At 37.3% G+C, this 18,444-nt stretch overlaps 1 protein-coding gene across 5 annotated transcripts in view; it reads left to right on the forward strand.

Moving 5' to 3' along the window:
* CDK14 (cyclin dependent kinase 14) overlaps positions 1-18,444 on the forward strand; it is a 704,276-nt gene that overhangs the window by 606,927 nt on the left and 78,905 nt on the right. For all 5 annotated transcript variants that reach the window (XM_027102392.1, XM_027102393.1, XM_027102395.1 and 2 more), the window contains 2 exons: positions 12,396-12,535; positions 17,959-18,102. In XM_027102392.1, the coding sequence (XP_026958193.1) occupies positions 12,396-12,535; positions 17,959-18,074 (256 nt within the window). In that variant the 3' untranslated portion in view covers positions 18,075-18,102. The remainder of the gene's footprint in view (positions 1-12,395; positions 12,536-17,958; positions 18,103-18,444) is intronic.

The following is an 18,444-nucleotide window of genomic DNA, read 5'->3' on the forward strand; positions in this document are numbered from 1 at the left end:
TACTGCTAATGGCACTGTAAACTGATAAACAATGTAGAAAACTTCATGGAAACGTTAAAAGCTGTAAAGATACTCATTTGTGGCACATTCAAGAAATATGATTTGGCATCATCTAAAAGTTCTGGGTGCTTGGGAATGCACAGATGAGGTTCCCATTCTCACGGGCTTTACCTTCTAGAGTATCTAGGAAAATAAACAAGTAATAAAATAAGCAATCTCAGAGAGTGATAAGTACATGAACACATGGCAGTATGATTTCTTTTTAAAAAGAGGAATAGCATTGGAAAATTGTAAGCCATATGAAGGCTGGGATTTTGACTATGTTGTTTACCTTTATATCCTTTGTACCTATGACAGAGCCCATCACATAGTAGGTGCTCAAGAAATATGTGCTGAAGAATGAAGGTGGTAAGAGTGTAGTGAGTGTAAGGAGAGTGAGAGGAGATGAGATTGGAGACTGGAGGCAAAGGGGGTGAGGAAAGGCCTTGTAGGCTACAGTTGCAATGTTACTTCTGATATAGGAAGCCTGGGGAATTAAGTTTATGACCTAGTTATCTGACTCTTTAGTGTTTCTCCCAAGAAAACAAATCAATGGAGTAAAAACCTAGTTGCCCAAAGATGCTCATTACTGTGTTGTATATTAAACTATTTAAAAAGACTTGGCACCAACTTAACCAAGATTAAGGGAATGGGGAAATATTTAGTATATCATGGTTCATGAACCCCAGTGGAATATTACACAACAATGTTAGGACAGTATTATGAAGACTTTGAAAACATAGGGAATGCTTCATATGTTCTCTGAAAAAAGCAGAATAAAAAATTTTATGCATACTAGCATATTAACTCTAAAATTGTCTGTGAACTGTGATCGAAATGTAATATAAGAGATAAAAATAGTTGTGTTAGGGTAACAGAATTTTGGGTGATTGTTTTTCTACTTTACAAAAATTATCTTTAGTATTATTGTCACATTATTTTAATAAAAATATGTTGCTAAATTAGTATAGAGTTTCTTTTTGGGGTTATGAAAGGATTTTGAAATGGATATTGGTGATGGTTGAACAATATTGTGAATGCTGTTAATGCCACTGAATTGTATACTTGAACATGCTTAAATTGGCAAATTTTAGGTTACATATATTTTACCACAGTTTAAAAAAAACCCCAGATCTCTTCTATAATCATCGTTATGGTGTAGCAGCCTCCAAGATGGCCCCCCAGTGGTCCCTGTCTTCTGGTCTTCATACCGTTGGGTAGTCCCTCCCACATTCTACTAGGATTGGTCTTGGTGACCAATATATGGCAGAAATGATGGCACATTATTTCCAAGGTTAGGTTCTAAAAGATTGAGGTTCCCATCTTAGCTGTCTCCCTATTTCTTGGTTCACTGACTCTGGGGAAGCTAGCTGCCATGTCATGTGAATAGTTCCTCCATCTGGGAGAGGCCCCCATGGTGAGGAACTAAGGTCTCCTGCCAACAGCCATGTGAGGGAGCCACCTAGGAGTGGATTCACCAGGCCCAGTCAAGTTTCAAATGACTGTAGCCCTGGACGTCACCTTGACTGCAACCCTGTGAGAGACCTTGAGCCAGAACTACCCAGTTCAGCTGTTTCAGGATTCCTGAACCCCAGAAACTAATATGACCTCAATATGGGCTTAAGTTTGACTTTTAGGAATTTAAAGAGAGCTTTTTAAATGCAGGATTTGAAAGGAAATTTTATGTGGAAAAAATGTACACCGTGATAAAAATTACAAAGAAATAAAATGATGTGTTTGCTCAGACCTATACACATAGAAGTAAACATCGAGTTGATAAAAAAATCATTTATCTGAATTATAGACTTATGAGATATTTTCTCTTATATGTTTCAGGATTTCTCTTATATGTTTCTAAATTCTCTAGAATGATCATGTCATACTTTTATAATGAGGAAAAAAAAGATATAAACAGAGCTTTAAGAATGATGATACAGAGAAGAGAGCATCTGCACCTGAAGCACATAACATGCTCTACCCTCATTTGCTGTGTGACTCTGGCTGTATGGCTTCTCCTCTCTGAGCCTCAGTTCCCTCATCTATAAGGAGGGATAATGATGTTCATCTCATAGCTGGGGATGCAGAATAAGGGAGACGACTTGTGAAAAGTCTCTAGCACACAGTAAATCCTCAATAGATGCTTCATCTCCTTTGTATACCTTCTCATAGTATTTAGAACAAGGGTGTCATTTGCTGGCTGATCATGTCCTTTGTGATAATCAAGGGAAATCAGATAGTTCAACAGGTAGTTGGTTCAGTGTGCAGCCTACAAGAAAGTCTGTGACGGGGAAGATAGGAGGCTCCTTTGTAGGAGCAGTAAGTATTAAAAGCTATTTGACTTTTCTTCCTAAAGATCAGCAGGCCCTTGTAGAGGACACCCAACTCTTCAGTCTTAATCCAAGTCTTGTTTTACACATAAACACACAGGCTGGTTCTTCTTGTATCATAATGAAATCATATATTTTCAAATTCCAGATGCAATGTCACAAGATAAAGAAGCTGAAATGATAGTCCACAGAAAATATATTTTTCATTTGCCCAGAACCAAACTTTAATAACCCATAAGCTCTGATCTAACTGAATTTTCGTTCATATTTATTTAAATGGGAGAACTGGTTTTGGTGATTTTCTCCAATCCTAACCATCTAATATCTTTAACCTACAAGACAACAATTCTTTTATTTATTTATTTATTTTTAAGGGGTAAGGAAACATTCTCCCTTCTATATCAGCTCAGGATGCTAAACTGTGTGTTGTTTGCCTTAAAAAATAAACTTTCCTTTTTACATTTTTCTTGTTATCTTGGATCATGTCCAGTCTCTAAGGAAATAAACATGTGAAGAAAGAGTTCTGTGGAATGTTAACTGCACTGGTATTTTTCTTCCTTTTATCATGCCTCAAGATTTGCCAAAGTTGATATAAATTCACCATGCCTTCTTTAAAAAGCATAACAGCAAGGCATTCTTCCTGTAGGAGTCGGACTGTAAAAGGTGATTTCCTTTTAGTCCATTTTGTTTAAGCCTGTAAAAAGCATTAAGTGAAAAATCTGATATATTTGTTAGGGCATTTATTGCATTACTAAGTTATATTTTCAGTTCTCAGTGAAAGGTTTACTGAGAGGTTTTGAAGAGGTAAACTTTGAAGAGGTTTTGTTCAGAATTAAAGAATATTTTTTCTTCTCTTTTGGTGAAATAATATCATACAAAATTATACCTTTCAGGAGCTATTCTTAGCATTGTTTACAGTCAAAGGACACACCCGTTCCATTATGGTGAAGCAGATATCACCTTCCAAAACCAGCCTCTGTTGATGAGATTTGTAACTTCTCTAGGGTTTCAGAGGCACGAAAGGCTGTGAAGTTACCGTTTTCCATTAACCCAAGTCACCCTAATATTGATGCACCAGTAAGGTAAACTACTTTGCAGGAGTCTTTTAGAGTGAAAATGTTTTTCATATTGGACTAAATATTTGTAACTGATTCATCTTAAATGTAAAAATATAAGCCATTGCTAAACTTTAATGTGGATTGATTTCTTTTTTGATAGATGAAGATTTTAATTTAAATTCTTGACACAATCTTTTATCATCAAAAAATGAGTGTTGTCTTTTTCAGATGAAACAGTGCTCTAATCAACCACTTTGAATTCAGGAAAATTGGATAATCGCTCTTCTCTAAATAACATAAATATCAAAAACATCACAAGGGTAGAAAACTCATTAACAATTTACTCTGCTTCACTCTTGATTTACTAAAAATGTTTTGAAAACTTGTGAAATTATATGATCCTTTTAATTGATTTAAACAACTTATGGTAAGAAAAGGTCAATCTTTACAGCAGTCCTGTGGAGGAGAGGGCTACTAATTTTATCCTGATCTGTATCCAGAAGTCAGAAAGTTTGAGTTGTTGATGTCCTTTAGTTAACAATGGAATTCCATATGGGGGAAGGTCATGTCGTTAGGAAGGTCTAGTGTTTATGATCGGATATAACAGTTAACAAAGTAACTGGGAAGTTGGAAATCAATTCTGTTGAATGCACATCCTTTGGGTTTTGAAGATGTTATTCACTGATTTTGTTTTAAATATTCTGTAAGTTTTATCCTGATTACAAGGATTAATTGTTATTTCTGTATTTTATTTATTTATTTTACTGAAATAAGATACATCATTTTTTACCATGTCCTTCAGTTAGAGGATTGAAAAGTAATTATTTTTGCCGCTTCTGCTGTTAACCACATTATTAAAGTAAAATACTAAACAAAAATATAGAATCATATGATCACTAGTCAACAAAATCTGGGAACCTTTTCCAAAATATAGGTATAATGCCTGATAGGTTTGTGCTATTCCTATATATAAAAAATGTCAGTGATTGGCAGCTTGTAACAAATCTTAGAGAAATTTTTTTTAATTACATTATATAGTTGTGTAGAATTATAAGTGATTAGATTTATATAAGCTACTAAAAAACACAATTTTTACAACTCAAAAAAATCACTGCTACTAGGTACTGGAGAAGAATTGAAAAGGAAATTAAAGTGGAGTCTCTGCAAAAACAATGTAGTGAAACAGTTTCTTTCCTATAAGCAAGTTGCATGCAAGCATGATCCACCTTTGTGGAAAATAAGTTTAAATACACAGGGCTTTTGTTGAAAAGAATATAACAAGAAGTTCACTTATATTAGCTTTTCTTTGTGAATATTTTATGATAATATCTGCATCTATAGATTTATGAGATGTAAATATGAAAATCTATAGCTCCGTATTAGCACATGGAAAAGGCTAGTATAATTGTATAAGTTAGCCAGTTTTTTAAAAGCCAGACCACTCTTCATTTGATTTCAGACTGAACTTAAACATTCAAAGACATGTCTTTTTTGGGGGGAGGGTAGAAAATTATAATAAATAAAATCAAAGCTAGGAAATTTGGGGTAAATATTATCTAGCTAAGCTCTGAAATCCAAAGCAAGAATTTAGTGTTTTCCTTTTTCTGCTCACCTTTTGGCAGTTTATAATACTCTTAAGAGTGTCAGTGCTAGCGTTTTCAAAAGCTCAATTCATTTACACCCTGCTGAGGGCTCTACAGCACTTTCTGTACTTTTCCACCAGATAGAGTTTTCTGCAAGGGCAACTATGTGTTGAGTAAGGGTTAGATCTGAAGGAAAGACCCAGCAGTGCAGATTAGTATGACTGGCTTTGGGGATTATTCATCTTGTTCACATTAAGGCTGGACTCTCCCTGTTGTCTTTATTTAATATAGGGCACTGGAGGTGTTAAAAAGAATATAGAAAGAATAGTCTCTATAACAATAGAGTTCAGAATTAAAGGAAGAGAGAGAAATACAGAAACATGTAAGGTATCTTTAAAAACAACTTTAAAGTAATCCAATAATCCCTTTACAAACTGAGTAACATACAGCTTTGTGTGTGTGTGTGTGTGTAATCTGTATGTATATGTATGTACACATATATACATACAGTAAATCTTTGGCATGATATGTAATGGGCACTAAAGAGTCAGAAATTTCTGTACGTTCCATTTTGTAAGTATGGCCCTTTGATTATCTGGATCAAATAAAATAATATGTGTGAAAACACTTTGTAGACTGTAGAACACTCTACAAGTAGCACTATGATACAGAATTTTAACAATCAAGTCAGCTGACCGTTATGGGAATGAGTGTCTTCCAGGGAGATTGTGTTATTAAACAGTTTAGCTAGAATAAATGAATGAGAACTGAACAATTTTCTATGCACAACAAAACACAACCTATTTTTGGAAGCTAATATAAAAATGTTACCTGTTTACCTTGAGGGGAGGACTCTCATTAATTTTTTTTTTTTAACAGCAGTGTGTTGACAAAGTCTCAGTGTAAAACAACTCTGTCTTCATTATTAACATACCCAAGAGCCTTGCCTCTCATTTCATTGCACAGCCCAGCTCCTGGACTTGAGATTCACTGCACAGACCTAAATCTTTCCTCATATTAGTCTTTATTTTCCCCAGGAGTTTATTCCAGTGTCAGGGATTCCCTTCATCTTCTGCTTGACCAATTACTGGCCCCGCTTTGCAAAATGAATAAATTCAAGCCTGTTTTTTAAAAATAAGTCACTTTTTGAAAAATCAGAGTGGTTTTATGACTGCAGTCTTCCCTCTAAGTTAGAACTTTGACAAGAAGGTGATTAAATGCACATTTAGCTTTTCATATATATATATATACAAGAGTGCTGTATCTGACAGTTCTAGTCGGTACAGTTGAGGAAACAGTCAGACTTGTTTTTATTGGTGGGTGGACTTCTTCACAAATCATTTTCAAGAGATCAATTGTTGTCTAACCCAGTGGCCAGTGCCCATGTTGGCATCCTTGGCACAGAGACAAAATGTGCACTGTCAAATAAAAGGACCCAGTCCATTTGTCTTTGTGATGAGTGTGACAGTGAGTAAAGCATGAATATAGAGACCCTCCCCATCTTTCACTCCAGGTTGCTCTATTTCCAGCTCTGTGAGACAAAGCACACTCTTATGCTTCAGACGTAGGCCCACAGTGTATGTCGTTTTTTCCCATCATAAATTGCAAGTGAGGAGTATTCTAGAACGTTCTGTTCTTTTTATTAATTTCCTTTTAAGCCTTTATATATATGGAAGTCAGTATCTCCATTGAATGCTTTAATAAGTAGATTGAACCTGCTACACCTCTACCCTTTATGTTCAGCTTTCATGAGCTAAAATATTAATAAATCGCAGCGAAGATTTTTATAGACATATTTAGAAGTCAACTCTTAGGAACAAAATGTAACTTGTTTTAGTTCTACAAGCAGATGTATCATCAGTTTTAGAGGGAGTCTTTTGGCACTACAACGTGAAAAAACAAACAAAAAAACCTTGCAGTCCCAGTTTATAAAGTAACTTTAAAAAGACAAGGATGAATTTCCTTCCCACTTCAAAAAAAAAAGTCATCCTCTGAGACATGTATACTTTGAAGATGTTCCTTAGGGACCAGAATTTAACCTTAAGATGTTTTTACCCCAAAATGATTGTTTACTTTTAAATTCATGTGTCGCAGGTAAAGTTAAAACCTCTTGTAAGTATAAAAATTAATATAGTCAGTTCTCAATCAAAAATTCAGTCATTCAACAAATGCCATGTCCCCACTCTGTACCAGGAACCGTGCCTCATAGGAAATGCCCTTTTTGGCTTGCCATTGCCCAGTTTTTCCTCTTTCTCGTGCCACCATTTTCATCCTCTACTTTCAGTTTTCTCTACCCAACGTTGACAGTCTTCCTTAGTGTGGCAACAGACTTTGGCTTTGCTTTGCTCTTTATTTTCAAGATGGCTTAGAAACTTAGGTGACCTTTTAAAGCATTTAGTTGACAGGTTGAGTGAAGACAAGTGAGAGGTACTGTTGGATCACTGCCTTGATGGCAGAGAGGGGAGCTGTGTTGGGTGAGCGATGGCAGGCCAGTGTGGCTCTGCTCACCCTCCCTGCCTCCAGTTCACACTCAGGTTCTTCCTAGATCAGAGGACATGTAATGTTAGAGCTAGACAACCCTTAATGACCATATGTTCCATCTTCCTCATTTCTGAGGTACAAAAATCTGACCTGCACAAGGAATAAAGAAAATATCCTGCTCTGTAGTCATGGTTTAAAGCTGTTTTTGCTATTCATGTTACATTCTTTCATATTTTTTTTTAAAAAACTCAGGTAAAGTGTATGTGTGTGTGTGTGTGTGTGTTACATAGATAAGGACTAGGAAAACGATGAAATTTGTTATGATTAGAATAGCAGAATACTATTATTTTCAACTGTATTAAAAGCATTTGTTTGAAAGTTACTGATAAGATTCTCTCCACAAACATACTCTGAATTCAGTAGAGATTGTTTCTCTTCATTTTCATACAGATTTATAATTTTTAAATTCCTTAAGGTTTTTCCCAGGGAGTTTCCACAAACAGCAAACAACATCTTTTAAAAGCAATGAATATGGGGCTTCCCTGGTGGCGCAGTGGTTGAGAGTCCTCCTGCCGATGCAGGGGACACAGGTTCGTGCCCTGGTCCAGGAAGATCCCACATGCCGCAGAGCGGCTGGGCCCGTGAGCCATGGCCACTGAGCCTGCGCGTCCAGAGCCTGTGCTCCGCAACGGGAGAGGCCACAACAGCTAGAGGCCCGCATACCACACACACACACACAAAAACAATGAATATGGAATGAACGTGAAGGTTTCTGTCCCACGTACCCTTCCCCATTTATGTGAACCTCCAGGAACGTAGAGCTGGCTGAACTCACCCTGTGAGCTGACAGGCACAGTTCTGACCACCTGAGGCCAACCCCCACTCGGTGACCTGGCATCCAGCACTGAAATCCATAGGAGAGCCTCACCATTAGCAGTTGCATCTCCTCATTTGCTGGGACATCCCTTGAGGCTCCCCTGCGACACAGAAGTCCCAGTGACAGTCACTCACAGAGGGCCAGCCTCCACCCCTGATGTCTGAATGTTCCTTGTGAAAAACCTGCAACACCCCATCTCTCCAGACTGCTCCCTGTGCTGAATTTCCTTGACCAGTCCCCCTGCCCTTTCACATGTCTAGATGGCCTGATCTCCATTCCTATTGATCAAGATGTAGAGCCATTTGAAAAAATTCTCTGGACCCCTTTCTTAACCCCTCCCACCCCCAGCCTCAGACAATCACTGATCACTTTTCTGTTTCTATAATTTTGCGTTTTTCAGAATGTCATCTAAATGAAAGTATATAATGTGTAGCCTTTGGCTTCTTTCACTTAGGATAATGCATTTGAGAGTCATCTATAAAGTAAGTGGTGAAGGAAGGAACATTAGCCTGAAATAACTTCAGTTATCTAGTTTTTGAGACTTAATAGAGGTAACCTAAAAGAATTAGTTTAAAAAAAAAAGAGGCAAGACAACAACACCAATTTAGTGCTTATTCCAGGGAGAAAGACCTAAAAACTGTAAGTGTGGATGATTTTATAGTAACTAATTAGATTATAGAGATTATAAATATTTATCTGTAGGGGGAAAAACAGTCTCTTCTGCTACTGCTAAAAATCACCTAAAATGTTGGATAAAATACAAGCACATCCGTTCAAATGCATATGCATAGCTGAACCAAGAAGAAATTAACTGAAATTTCCAGGGGCCAAGAATGAAAAAAACAGAATGATAAGTAAGTGCTGAAGTTGCAGCTGCCCTCGAGGTATTGCTAAAACAGAAACGTGGAGCTGCTTGATGGTCGGGAATCAAGGCTTTGGGCCTGAGAAAGTTAGGAGGGCATAGGAGTTGAGATTCCCCACAGAGAGTCAAGACCCTCAAAGCACTTCAGCCAGTAATGGGCTGGCTAAAAAAAAAAAAAGAAAAAAATCTGCTTCCAGCAAAGAGAGACTTCAAGGACAATTGTTTGTGTTGCCCTTGGCTCTGAATGGGGATGAAAAAGACTCCCCTGAGAATTCTACAAGTTTAGGTTTAAATTTACATAACTCACTTGGTCTCAGAAGCCAACAGAAAGAACTTGGAGTACATAGGTGTTGAGAGAGCTCCAGCGCTCCTAGCAGAAGCAAAAGAAAATCCCTATAGAGAACATAGTCTCAACCCAGGTGCTTCAAGACTCCCACAGATTATCAAAGCCAAGCATGAGCCCAAAATCCAGAATTATAAAACGTGAAAAAGTCATTGTGAGTGAGAGTCAGTAGCAAAAGCAACAAAACTGGACTCCTCCACCTCACCCAGAACTTCAGCTATTGGGAATTATCAGACATAGAACAAAACTGTATTTAAAATATTGTAAAGAAATAAAAGATCAAATTAAAAACTTAAATAGGAAACCATTAAAGTTGAAAATGAAAATTTGTCAGAGATTTTAAAAGAACTTATAAGAACAAAATGAATAAGGAAAACAGCATATTAGATGTACCTGATTAGAGAGTTAGTTGAGTTAGAAGATGGCTCTGAAGTAATTACTCAGAATGGAGAACAGAGAGACTAACAGATGGAAAATATGAAAGAACAAGTGAAGACATGGAAAATTTAATAAGATGGTATTACATTGGAGTTATAAAACGACGGAAGAGAGAGAATTGAGCAAAGGCAATATTCGGAAAGTAGTGGCTGAGATCTTCTTCCAGAATTGATGAAAGACATGAAACCTCAAATTCAGGAAACACTATGAATACCAAGCAGGTTAAATCAAAAGAACCCCATACATCGCAAGATATAGCAAACTTTCTGAATTAAAATTTTGTGTGATAATTCAGATGTTTATGTATAAACCAGATAGCACAAATAAGCATTTGATTATTGACTTTATTAACAAGTTTAGTCAGTTTGGGGGAGGGGAAATGTCTTCTTGGTAATTCCTTATATTTAGGTCTATATGTGTTAAATCTAAATGTGATCAACAATCAACTGCAAAAACAAATACAACTTTAAATATTTATAATTCTTCAAAATAGTGAAACCATGCTTCAAGGATGACTTACGGCTTGTTGGAGCTGGAAGGACTGCAGACATAATGTGGTTCATCACTCTTTAACAGAGTCAGGCCTAAAACTTAGATATAGTCTCAGTCTGGCTGGCACTGTCGTTGTGTTTTATCAAAGCTGTATAAAATGGATACCAACGTGTTCACCATGGTTACATACAAACTGTATGTTCAATATAAGTGCAGTTTTTGCCATGAAGTCTACCTATCTCAAACTTTGCATTTGATATTTAGAAACATATTAATGAAAAAAATTTAATAGCGAAAGAGTCTTAGGAAGAGGAAGGAATAATTTGGATAGCCCTGGACCCTATTAAAAGAAAGAAAGAAGAAAAAAAAGAAAACAGAATTTTAAGAATGCCTCCGTTTCCTGTAGACAAATTTCTCTTTGCCAGGTAGAGACATTTAAAACCAAGATACTGATCAGTTTTTTAAAAAACAGCATTACAGCAGCCAGACACTGAACCAATGGGTGAGACCTTCACCTATGAAGATTTAGGGAGAAGGTCTCTTAGATTGGATCTTTGGAGTAATATTTTTCTTCGCTCTTCTCCCTTTTTCTTCCTCTGCCCAAATTCATGACCTACTTTCCTCTTCCTCACTCCCAATCCATCCCCCTCCCCCCACACCATAACAATTTTAAATCAATGCTAAAGAGTAGCTTGAGAAGGGGAAGGGAGAGAATTGTTGGTCACTAGAAAAGATGTTTATTGGCTCATGGCTTGTTTTGTAGCTTCAAGGCTTTTGAAAGAATACCCACTAGCAGGTGCAACGTTTCTTCACATTCTTCTGGGTGCTTAAGAGTCACTGTACTTACTTCATCTTGTAGAAACTCAGGAATCTGTGGGTAAAAGCCTTTAGGAATGACCTGAGAGCTTTGCACATGCAAAACCACTGGGTGGGTTTGAATCTGCTCAACCTGCTAACTGAGCAAACCATTACCTTCTCTGACTTCCACTTCGCTCCCCCTGCTGTTAGACAGAAACAGAGTTATCTTGTCCGAATAGTAAATAGGAGAGTGTGTGAAAAGCGCCTAGGAGAGCGCTTGACACATGTTCACCTACTCATAAATGGTAATCATTATTAGGAAGACTTTAATTATCATTTTTATGTTAACTATTTGGGTTTGATTGCCCTGAGCAGTGAAGTAGAGTTTCCATGGAAAACAAGGCTGGGCTGGACAGTGTGGTCTGCTACCCATTTGAAAGTAGTACCACATGAAAGATTTTACTCCTCTGCTTTTTTGGTAATCTTGAGACACATATTTTCTCTCTGCTGTCGTTTTAAAGGTCATCTTGAATTGATTCAGTCCCATATGGTTTAAGCCTATCCCCTTTGTTAACCTGCGTGTTAATATTATGATTAATATTTGAAAGGGTACTTATTCCAGTAATTTTTTGTTCAATGTAAGAAAATGTAAATTCTTAAAGGAAAAAGTAACTTTAGTAACTAGAGAATTTAATAGTAGATTTATTTTAATTCTCCTGGTTACTTTGTATTAATTTTCCTGTAAATGTATCCAGATGTGTATGCAGTACCTATATTCTATGAACAAATTCTGGCAACTATTTGATAAATTATCTTCTGAAATTTTCTACCTTGGGACCTAATTCTATCCTGAAAATATCAATCCTTTGCTTATAGTAAAATATGTTACATCAGTGAGGAAAGTGAGAGTAAAAGCTGGTTTACAGTAACGGATACTCTAGGAACTAATGTGAATTCTGCTTCTTTTTATTTTCAACAGGCAACTTGTTTTCTTGGCCAGGAATAAATAAATACTGAAAAATTAGGTGAGCCTTATGTCTTACTTAGGGGATTTTCTTGTTTGTTCTGATTTCTCTCTTTTTTGCTTGTGTTTTCAGGCTCAGCTATGTGAATCATGCAGAGGATCTGGCCTCCAAACTCCTACAGTGTTCCCCAAAGAACAGACTGTCAGCACAGGCCGCCTTGAGCCACGAGTATTTTAGTGACCTGCCCCCACGGCTATGGGAACTGACTGATAGTGAGTATGACAAATTCAAAACATCCAATCGAAGCAGGGACATGATTTTAGCATCTATGTGTAATACACATGTAGAGAGGTCCACATGTTTATATGTGCATCTCTCTAATATTACGTATGCTTGTATATGCATTGCGCACGCGCGCGCGTGTGTGTGTGTGTGTGTGTATAGAGAGAGCGAGAGAGAATGGGGGAGGGGGGTAGTGTGTGTGTATATATTTAGTGGAATCCTGCCATTCAATTGCTAGCTTACCAGACACAGGAAGAAAATGGATTCCTTTTTTGCTATCTCTGCTCTGCAGTCAGCAGCTGCATGTCTTTGTATTTGATTATGTGTGTGTCCAAAAAAATGATATGAGCAGTCATAAAGGAAAAGGAAAATATGATTTACATATTTAGTGCCTTATGCATATAGTATTTTTTAGCTGGCTGCAGTACACAGAGTAGGAATGATTCATTTCTATTTGATTCTCAGAGACAATCTTGGTTGTAACAATAACCTTAAAAAGGGCTGCTATGCAGTGAGCTGACGAACAGAGTTGGCAATTGGCTAATGCGCTGAATTGACATGTAAGAACTGAAGACATGTAATTCATTTCAACTACAGATGCTCTTGGTATTCATACAGAGCTCTTCTCTGGATCTTTTAAAACAAAACACATTCCTGGGTGCGTTTTTGTTTTGTTTTTACAAAAGTGTTCATATTTACACAGCCTTTTTCAATTACATTTTAAATATTTGGGGGAGGATTTATGACTGGGAGGATCTCATCTTTCTTCCAAAGTGTGAAACAAAATTCTTGTGAAATTTTGCAAAACACTACTGCAGTAAGAACACTTTTGTTCAATGGTGATACGTTCTTTCCAAATGCCAGTGAAAGATATTTCTCCTCATACTCTTTTCTTTTTGCCTTAAAAATTAATATACTGCATATATGGATGGATATATCATTTTTAATCCTTGTGTACACATCACTTACCATAGACATACATAAAATTTATTTCTTTATTCCCTTAGACTTTTTCCACCCATGATAGCATTGGAGTCTCCTCGACAACAATAACCTTTTACTTTGGAACTAAGTCCCAAGTAACAACTCTTGGGTATTCCTACACTAAATCTTTTCTGATACCTCATATTTAATTCTAATTACTTTTTTTTTTTACTCTAAAGTAACTATAGATATATTAACCCACTACTCCCCCATGCTTTGAAATCTTCTTCAGTATTTCATATATTCCAAGCCCATATTTATCCCATATTCTGCACTACTTCCTTTCTGAAAGTCTACCCACTGACCATTACTACAACTATCCCCATTAAAAAAAAAATTAAAGTTGAAATCCCTATAGAAAAATAATGAATTGGTAACACATCTTCCCGTACTGAAAAAAAAAAAAAAATGATGCCAGTGGACTCATTAGTTTATTGCTCGTCAGACTCAAACATATGGCTTGTTTTCCCATTCAGTATAACTTGCAACTTGATATCACTCCTCCTTGGTGACATCTCAATCCCATCTGACTTGATGATTGAGTTTAAGCCGGGATTTTGATGGTCTATGAATTCTGAATTCTGTAGTAGTACTTTTCTGTTAATATGGACTTATTACCCACTTGGCACTTAGTTTATCAGCCAGTGGTTAAATCCAGTTTCTATCAGTAAGTAAATGCCTACACATTATCACTCGGCAGCAGGCTGCCAATGGAGACAGCCTTGTCCCTGTCATTAACAAGCACAATGTATGCAGAACACCAGAGGGGAATTAAAACCACAAAAAATACCTCAGGGTGGTATTTTTAATATGAGAATTTAATTTGTAATTTCACAGATTAAGAATTTTGGCTGCATTAATCCCTTTATCAGCTCACAGCAGGCTATTTGCAGAAGCATAACCATAAGGCGATATTCATTGGCAGAAACACGTCTTTGCATAACGTTAAACATCAGGAGCAGTGAAACCTTTTGAAGGGGGGAGAATAAAGATGAAAAATCATTATATTTTTAAAGCAAGATTCTGCTAAACGCCTCCGGTAACAATTTTGAGTTACAGAAATGCTATTTCTGTGTCTAGTAGATAATCATTATGAAGCATAAATCCAGTCGCAAGAAAGGACAATCCCAGTATTAAATACCACAGTCATTTCCATTTCGAACAACATGGTAGTTCTTGTAAACATGTTTACACAACAAAGAATTCCTAGGCTTTGGAGACTTTGGGAACTAGTTCTTTTAAGTGAAATGACTGGTTTTGGTGACTCTGTTATCTAGGTTAATATTCTGCAAACTATATTTAAAAGTTCTTGAAATTCTTAAAATTAAATTTTACATTAGTGTGGAGTCTTGTAAAAGTTCACCACCTGGCAAATGGCAGCAGCAGCAGCAGTGCCAGTATCCTCATATGCTTCCTTTTCAAGGAGATTTGGAAAGAGATCCATCTGAAAAGAAGTGTTGCAGAACCAATAAATGGATTGTCTTATCAACCAAGTCATGGTTTCTGTTAATCAGTTTTAGGAGCCTCACATTAATACATAGTCTATTCAGGATGCAGTAACAAAATAACTTAGACCGGGGCTTAAACAACAAACATTTATTTCTCACAGTTCTGAAGGCTGGGAAGTCAAAGATCAAGGTGTCGGCAAAATCAAGTTTCCTGATGAGACAGCCACCTCCCTGTATCTTCACATGGCAGAGAGAGAGGAACAGTGACACCTCTCTCTCCCTCTCTCTCTCTCTCTCTCTCTCTCTCTCTCTCATTTTTTTCATATAAAGCCACTAATTTCATCCTAAGGGCCTCACCTTCATGACTTCATCTAACCCTAAATACTACCCAAAGGCCTCATCTCCAAAAACTATCACATGGGGGGTTAAGGCTTCAGCATATGAATTTTGGAGGGACACAGTTAAGTCCATAGCAGTCACATTCTTAAAGATGGGTCATGGCATTTTTTTTTTTAAAGAATGTCCACAAAGGGAAAATCTTACGCAAGCAGAAAGCAAACCCAGGTAAAAGGAGAAGATTGTAACAAAAGTAAGTTCAAAGTGGGCTCCAGTCTTCTTGGCTACTTTAATATATCAGACCTTTTGAGAAGAGTATCAAGTGTTATTAGAACCTTGGTTACACAGAGCACTGCAGTCATTCCATGAATTCTTATAAAAATGAAGTTGTATGCTGATGCCAGACTGTTATTTGCTTTGGAAGAACATATAACAATATAATATCTTTCTTAATTGTACTAGTCCTTAAAACCTCACCAGTTTACAAAATGCCAAAATTTAGAAGCAATGTATTAGTGTGCCACTGAAGCAGGAATTATAAATTCATCAAGCAAGAATTATGGTACAGTTACCTGGAGATCTGGCGGTTAAAGCTGGCTAATTCTAGTGGCACCCTGTCATTCTCCCTCTATCCCAAAACCCGAACAGCCTTGCCCCACTTCTTCACAAAGATTTAATTGCAGGGAAGTAAATGGAGGGCTGATTTAGAAGAAATTCATTATTTTTCCCAAATACACCAAAGGGCATTCTCCTGTGTATACTATCAAGTTACATAAATTATTGAAGCTGAACCACCCTTGTCAAAGTAAATGAACAAAATACACTTCATAGCGTAGAGTCCTTGATTTTATTACATTCATTTGCTAATTCACAAAACTCAGATCTGCAGTGAAAGAAGGCCAACAAATTGGTGCAGTGTGAAGAGCACTGAACTGGGAATCAGACCACCTGGATTCCAGCTTCAGCTCCGCTGTTAACTAGCTGGGCAGCTTTGGAGAAGTGCCTTAGTTTCTGTGGGTTCCCAATTTCTCATATAGAGACACAGTGATCCCTAAGGACCTTTCAGCTCTAATGTTGGTAGGGTTTCTTATTCCTATATATGTCCTATATATTATCCTAAAGCAACATTATGCCATTAATGGAGCTCCATGCCATCTTTTTAAAAAGAAAACACACCCTGTTCTAACATATTTGCTGCTCTGGTTTCTAGACTTCCATTCTCTCTTGAATCCTTTTGAGCCGAGCTTTTATACCCAAGATTCCACAACTGCTGGTTTTAGTCTCTATCCATTGGTCTTTCCCCAGCCCTCATCTTGATCCGTCAGCATAATTCAACACAATTGACCACTGTCTCCTCGTAGTAACATTTCCTTCACTTGGATTCCAGGACAGGACATTTTCCTTTTGCCTCCCTAAACATTCCTTTTCATACTCCTTTGCAGATTTCTCATCTGCCAGACCTCTCACTCTTAGAGTGCCCTGGGGCTTAATCCTCAGATCTTCCTATCTACATATGCTCCCTAGAGCCTAGATGATCTCATTTAATCTCATGATTTAGATATCATCTGTGTACACTGACAGCTTCCAAATTTCAATCTCCAGTCCCATCTTCCCTGACTCCAGACTTGCATATACCAGCTGACTACTTAACATCTCCATTTGGACGTCTAGTAGGCGTTTCTAACTTCATATTACCAGAACTGAGTTCCTTATCTTTTCCCTTAGACTTGCTCATTTTATAGTCTTCACCTCATTAATAAGGGGCAATGTCATTCTTCCAGTTGTTGGAAGTTACCCTTGACTCCTCTTCTTTTGTCGTACCCAAACCCGGTTCTTCTGTAGACCCTGTTGATGCTACCTTCAAAATAGATCAATAGACCATCATCACTTCTCCACTGCCATCACTGCCTCATGTCACTCACCATCTTCCTTCACCTGTGTTTCTACAATAGCCATCTAACTGTTTTGCCTGCTCCTTCTCTTGCTCCTTAGAGAGGCTTTGCTGTTTCTTCTTTCTTCAGTTCGTGCTTGCTCTTGCTCTAGATATATGCATGACTTGCCCTCTCACCTTTTTGGCTCTCTGCTCAAAGGTACCTTTACCTGGGAAGCCTTCACTGACCTGCTTCCACCCCGGCGCTTCCTGTTTCTCTTCCTGCTTTATTATTCTTCAGAACACTTACAACTAGTTGATATATTCATCTGAGTGTTTATCATCTGTCTCCCCTAAGTGGAATCTACAAAAACCAGGGTTTCTTTTCATTCTGATTGATACACTACAGGATTCTGAAAACCTAGAACAGTGTGGGGCTCAATAAATATTTCTTCAAAGAATGAATGAAAGAATGCACAAAGAAAGGGCAAAATATGTTGTTTCCAAATTCAGGCTTATTGTTCTAGATCAGAGAAGTATGAGAGATCAGCTGAGCTGTGGCTTGGAGGGGAAGGCAGACTATCCTGTCGTATGTGTGTGTAAATCTGTGTGAGTGTGTGTGTGTGTGGCTGTGACGACATTTCAAAGACCAATGCATACCATGATGTTTTATGTGTGGGACATCCAGCATTGCATCTCAGCCTCCAATTTTGAAAGAAAAGATTCTAAATACACCTATAAATATGTAAATGAAAACTTTTCATTCTGTCCACAGTGTCTTCTATTTTTACCGTCCCAAATGTAAGATTGCAACCAGAAGCTGGAGAAAGTATGCGGGCCTTTGGGAAAAACAATAGTTATGGCAAAAGTCTATCAAATAGCAAGCACTGATGCGCACAGCAGTCTCAAGAGAGCACAGGTAAGATGACCTACTTTACTTGGAAAGTAATTGTGAAAAGACATTGAGTCAATCTTTCAAATGAAATATTTCAGACTTATTTTTTCCTAAGTATCTTATGAATCTCTTATGTTTGTTATGGCATTCATTACAGATTCTAGTGAGGCAGAGTGCTGTCAGTCATTTCTGTATTTTTAGGCACTTGCTGGAGTCTAACCACAATGGTCCTTTATTTATGTAGTCATAAGCAAACCATTTTAGTCATAAGCAGATCATTTCACTACTCACCCATCCTTCATAGAGGCTAGAAAATGGTTAACCTCGGAGGATATTTAAGCCACAGACCTGCTTTGTGTGGCCCAC

The sequence above is a fragment of the Aethalodelphis obliquidens genome, unplaced genomic scaffold, assembly GCF_003676395.1.
Source record: "Aethalodelphis obliquidens isolate GAN/ISIS:26980383/991018 unplaced genomic scaffold, ASM367639v1 scaffold5, whole genome shotgun sequence".
Taxonomy (NCBI): Eukaryota; Metazoa; Chordata; class Mammalia; order Artiodactyla; family Delphinidae; genus Aethalodelphis; species Aethalodelphis obliquidens.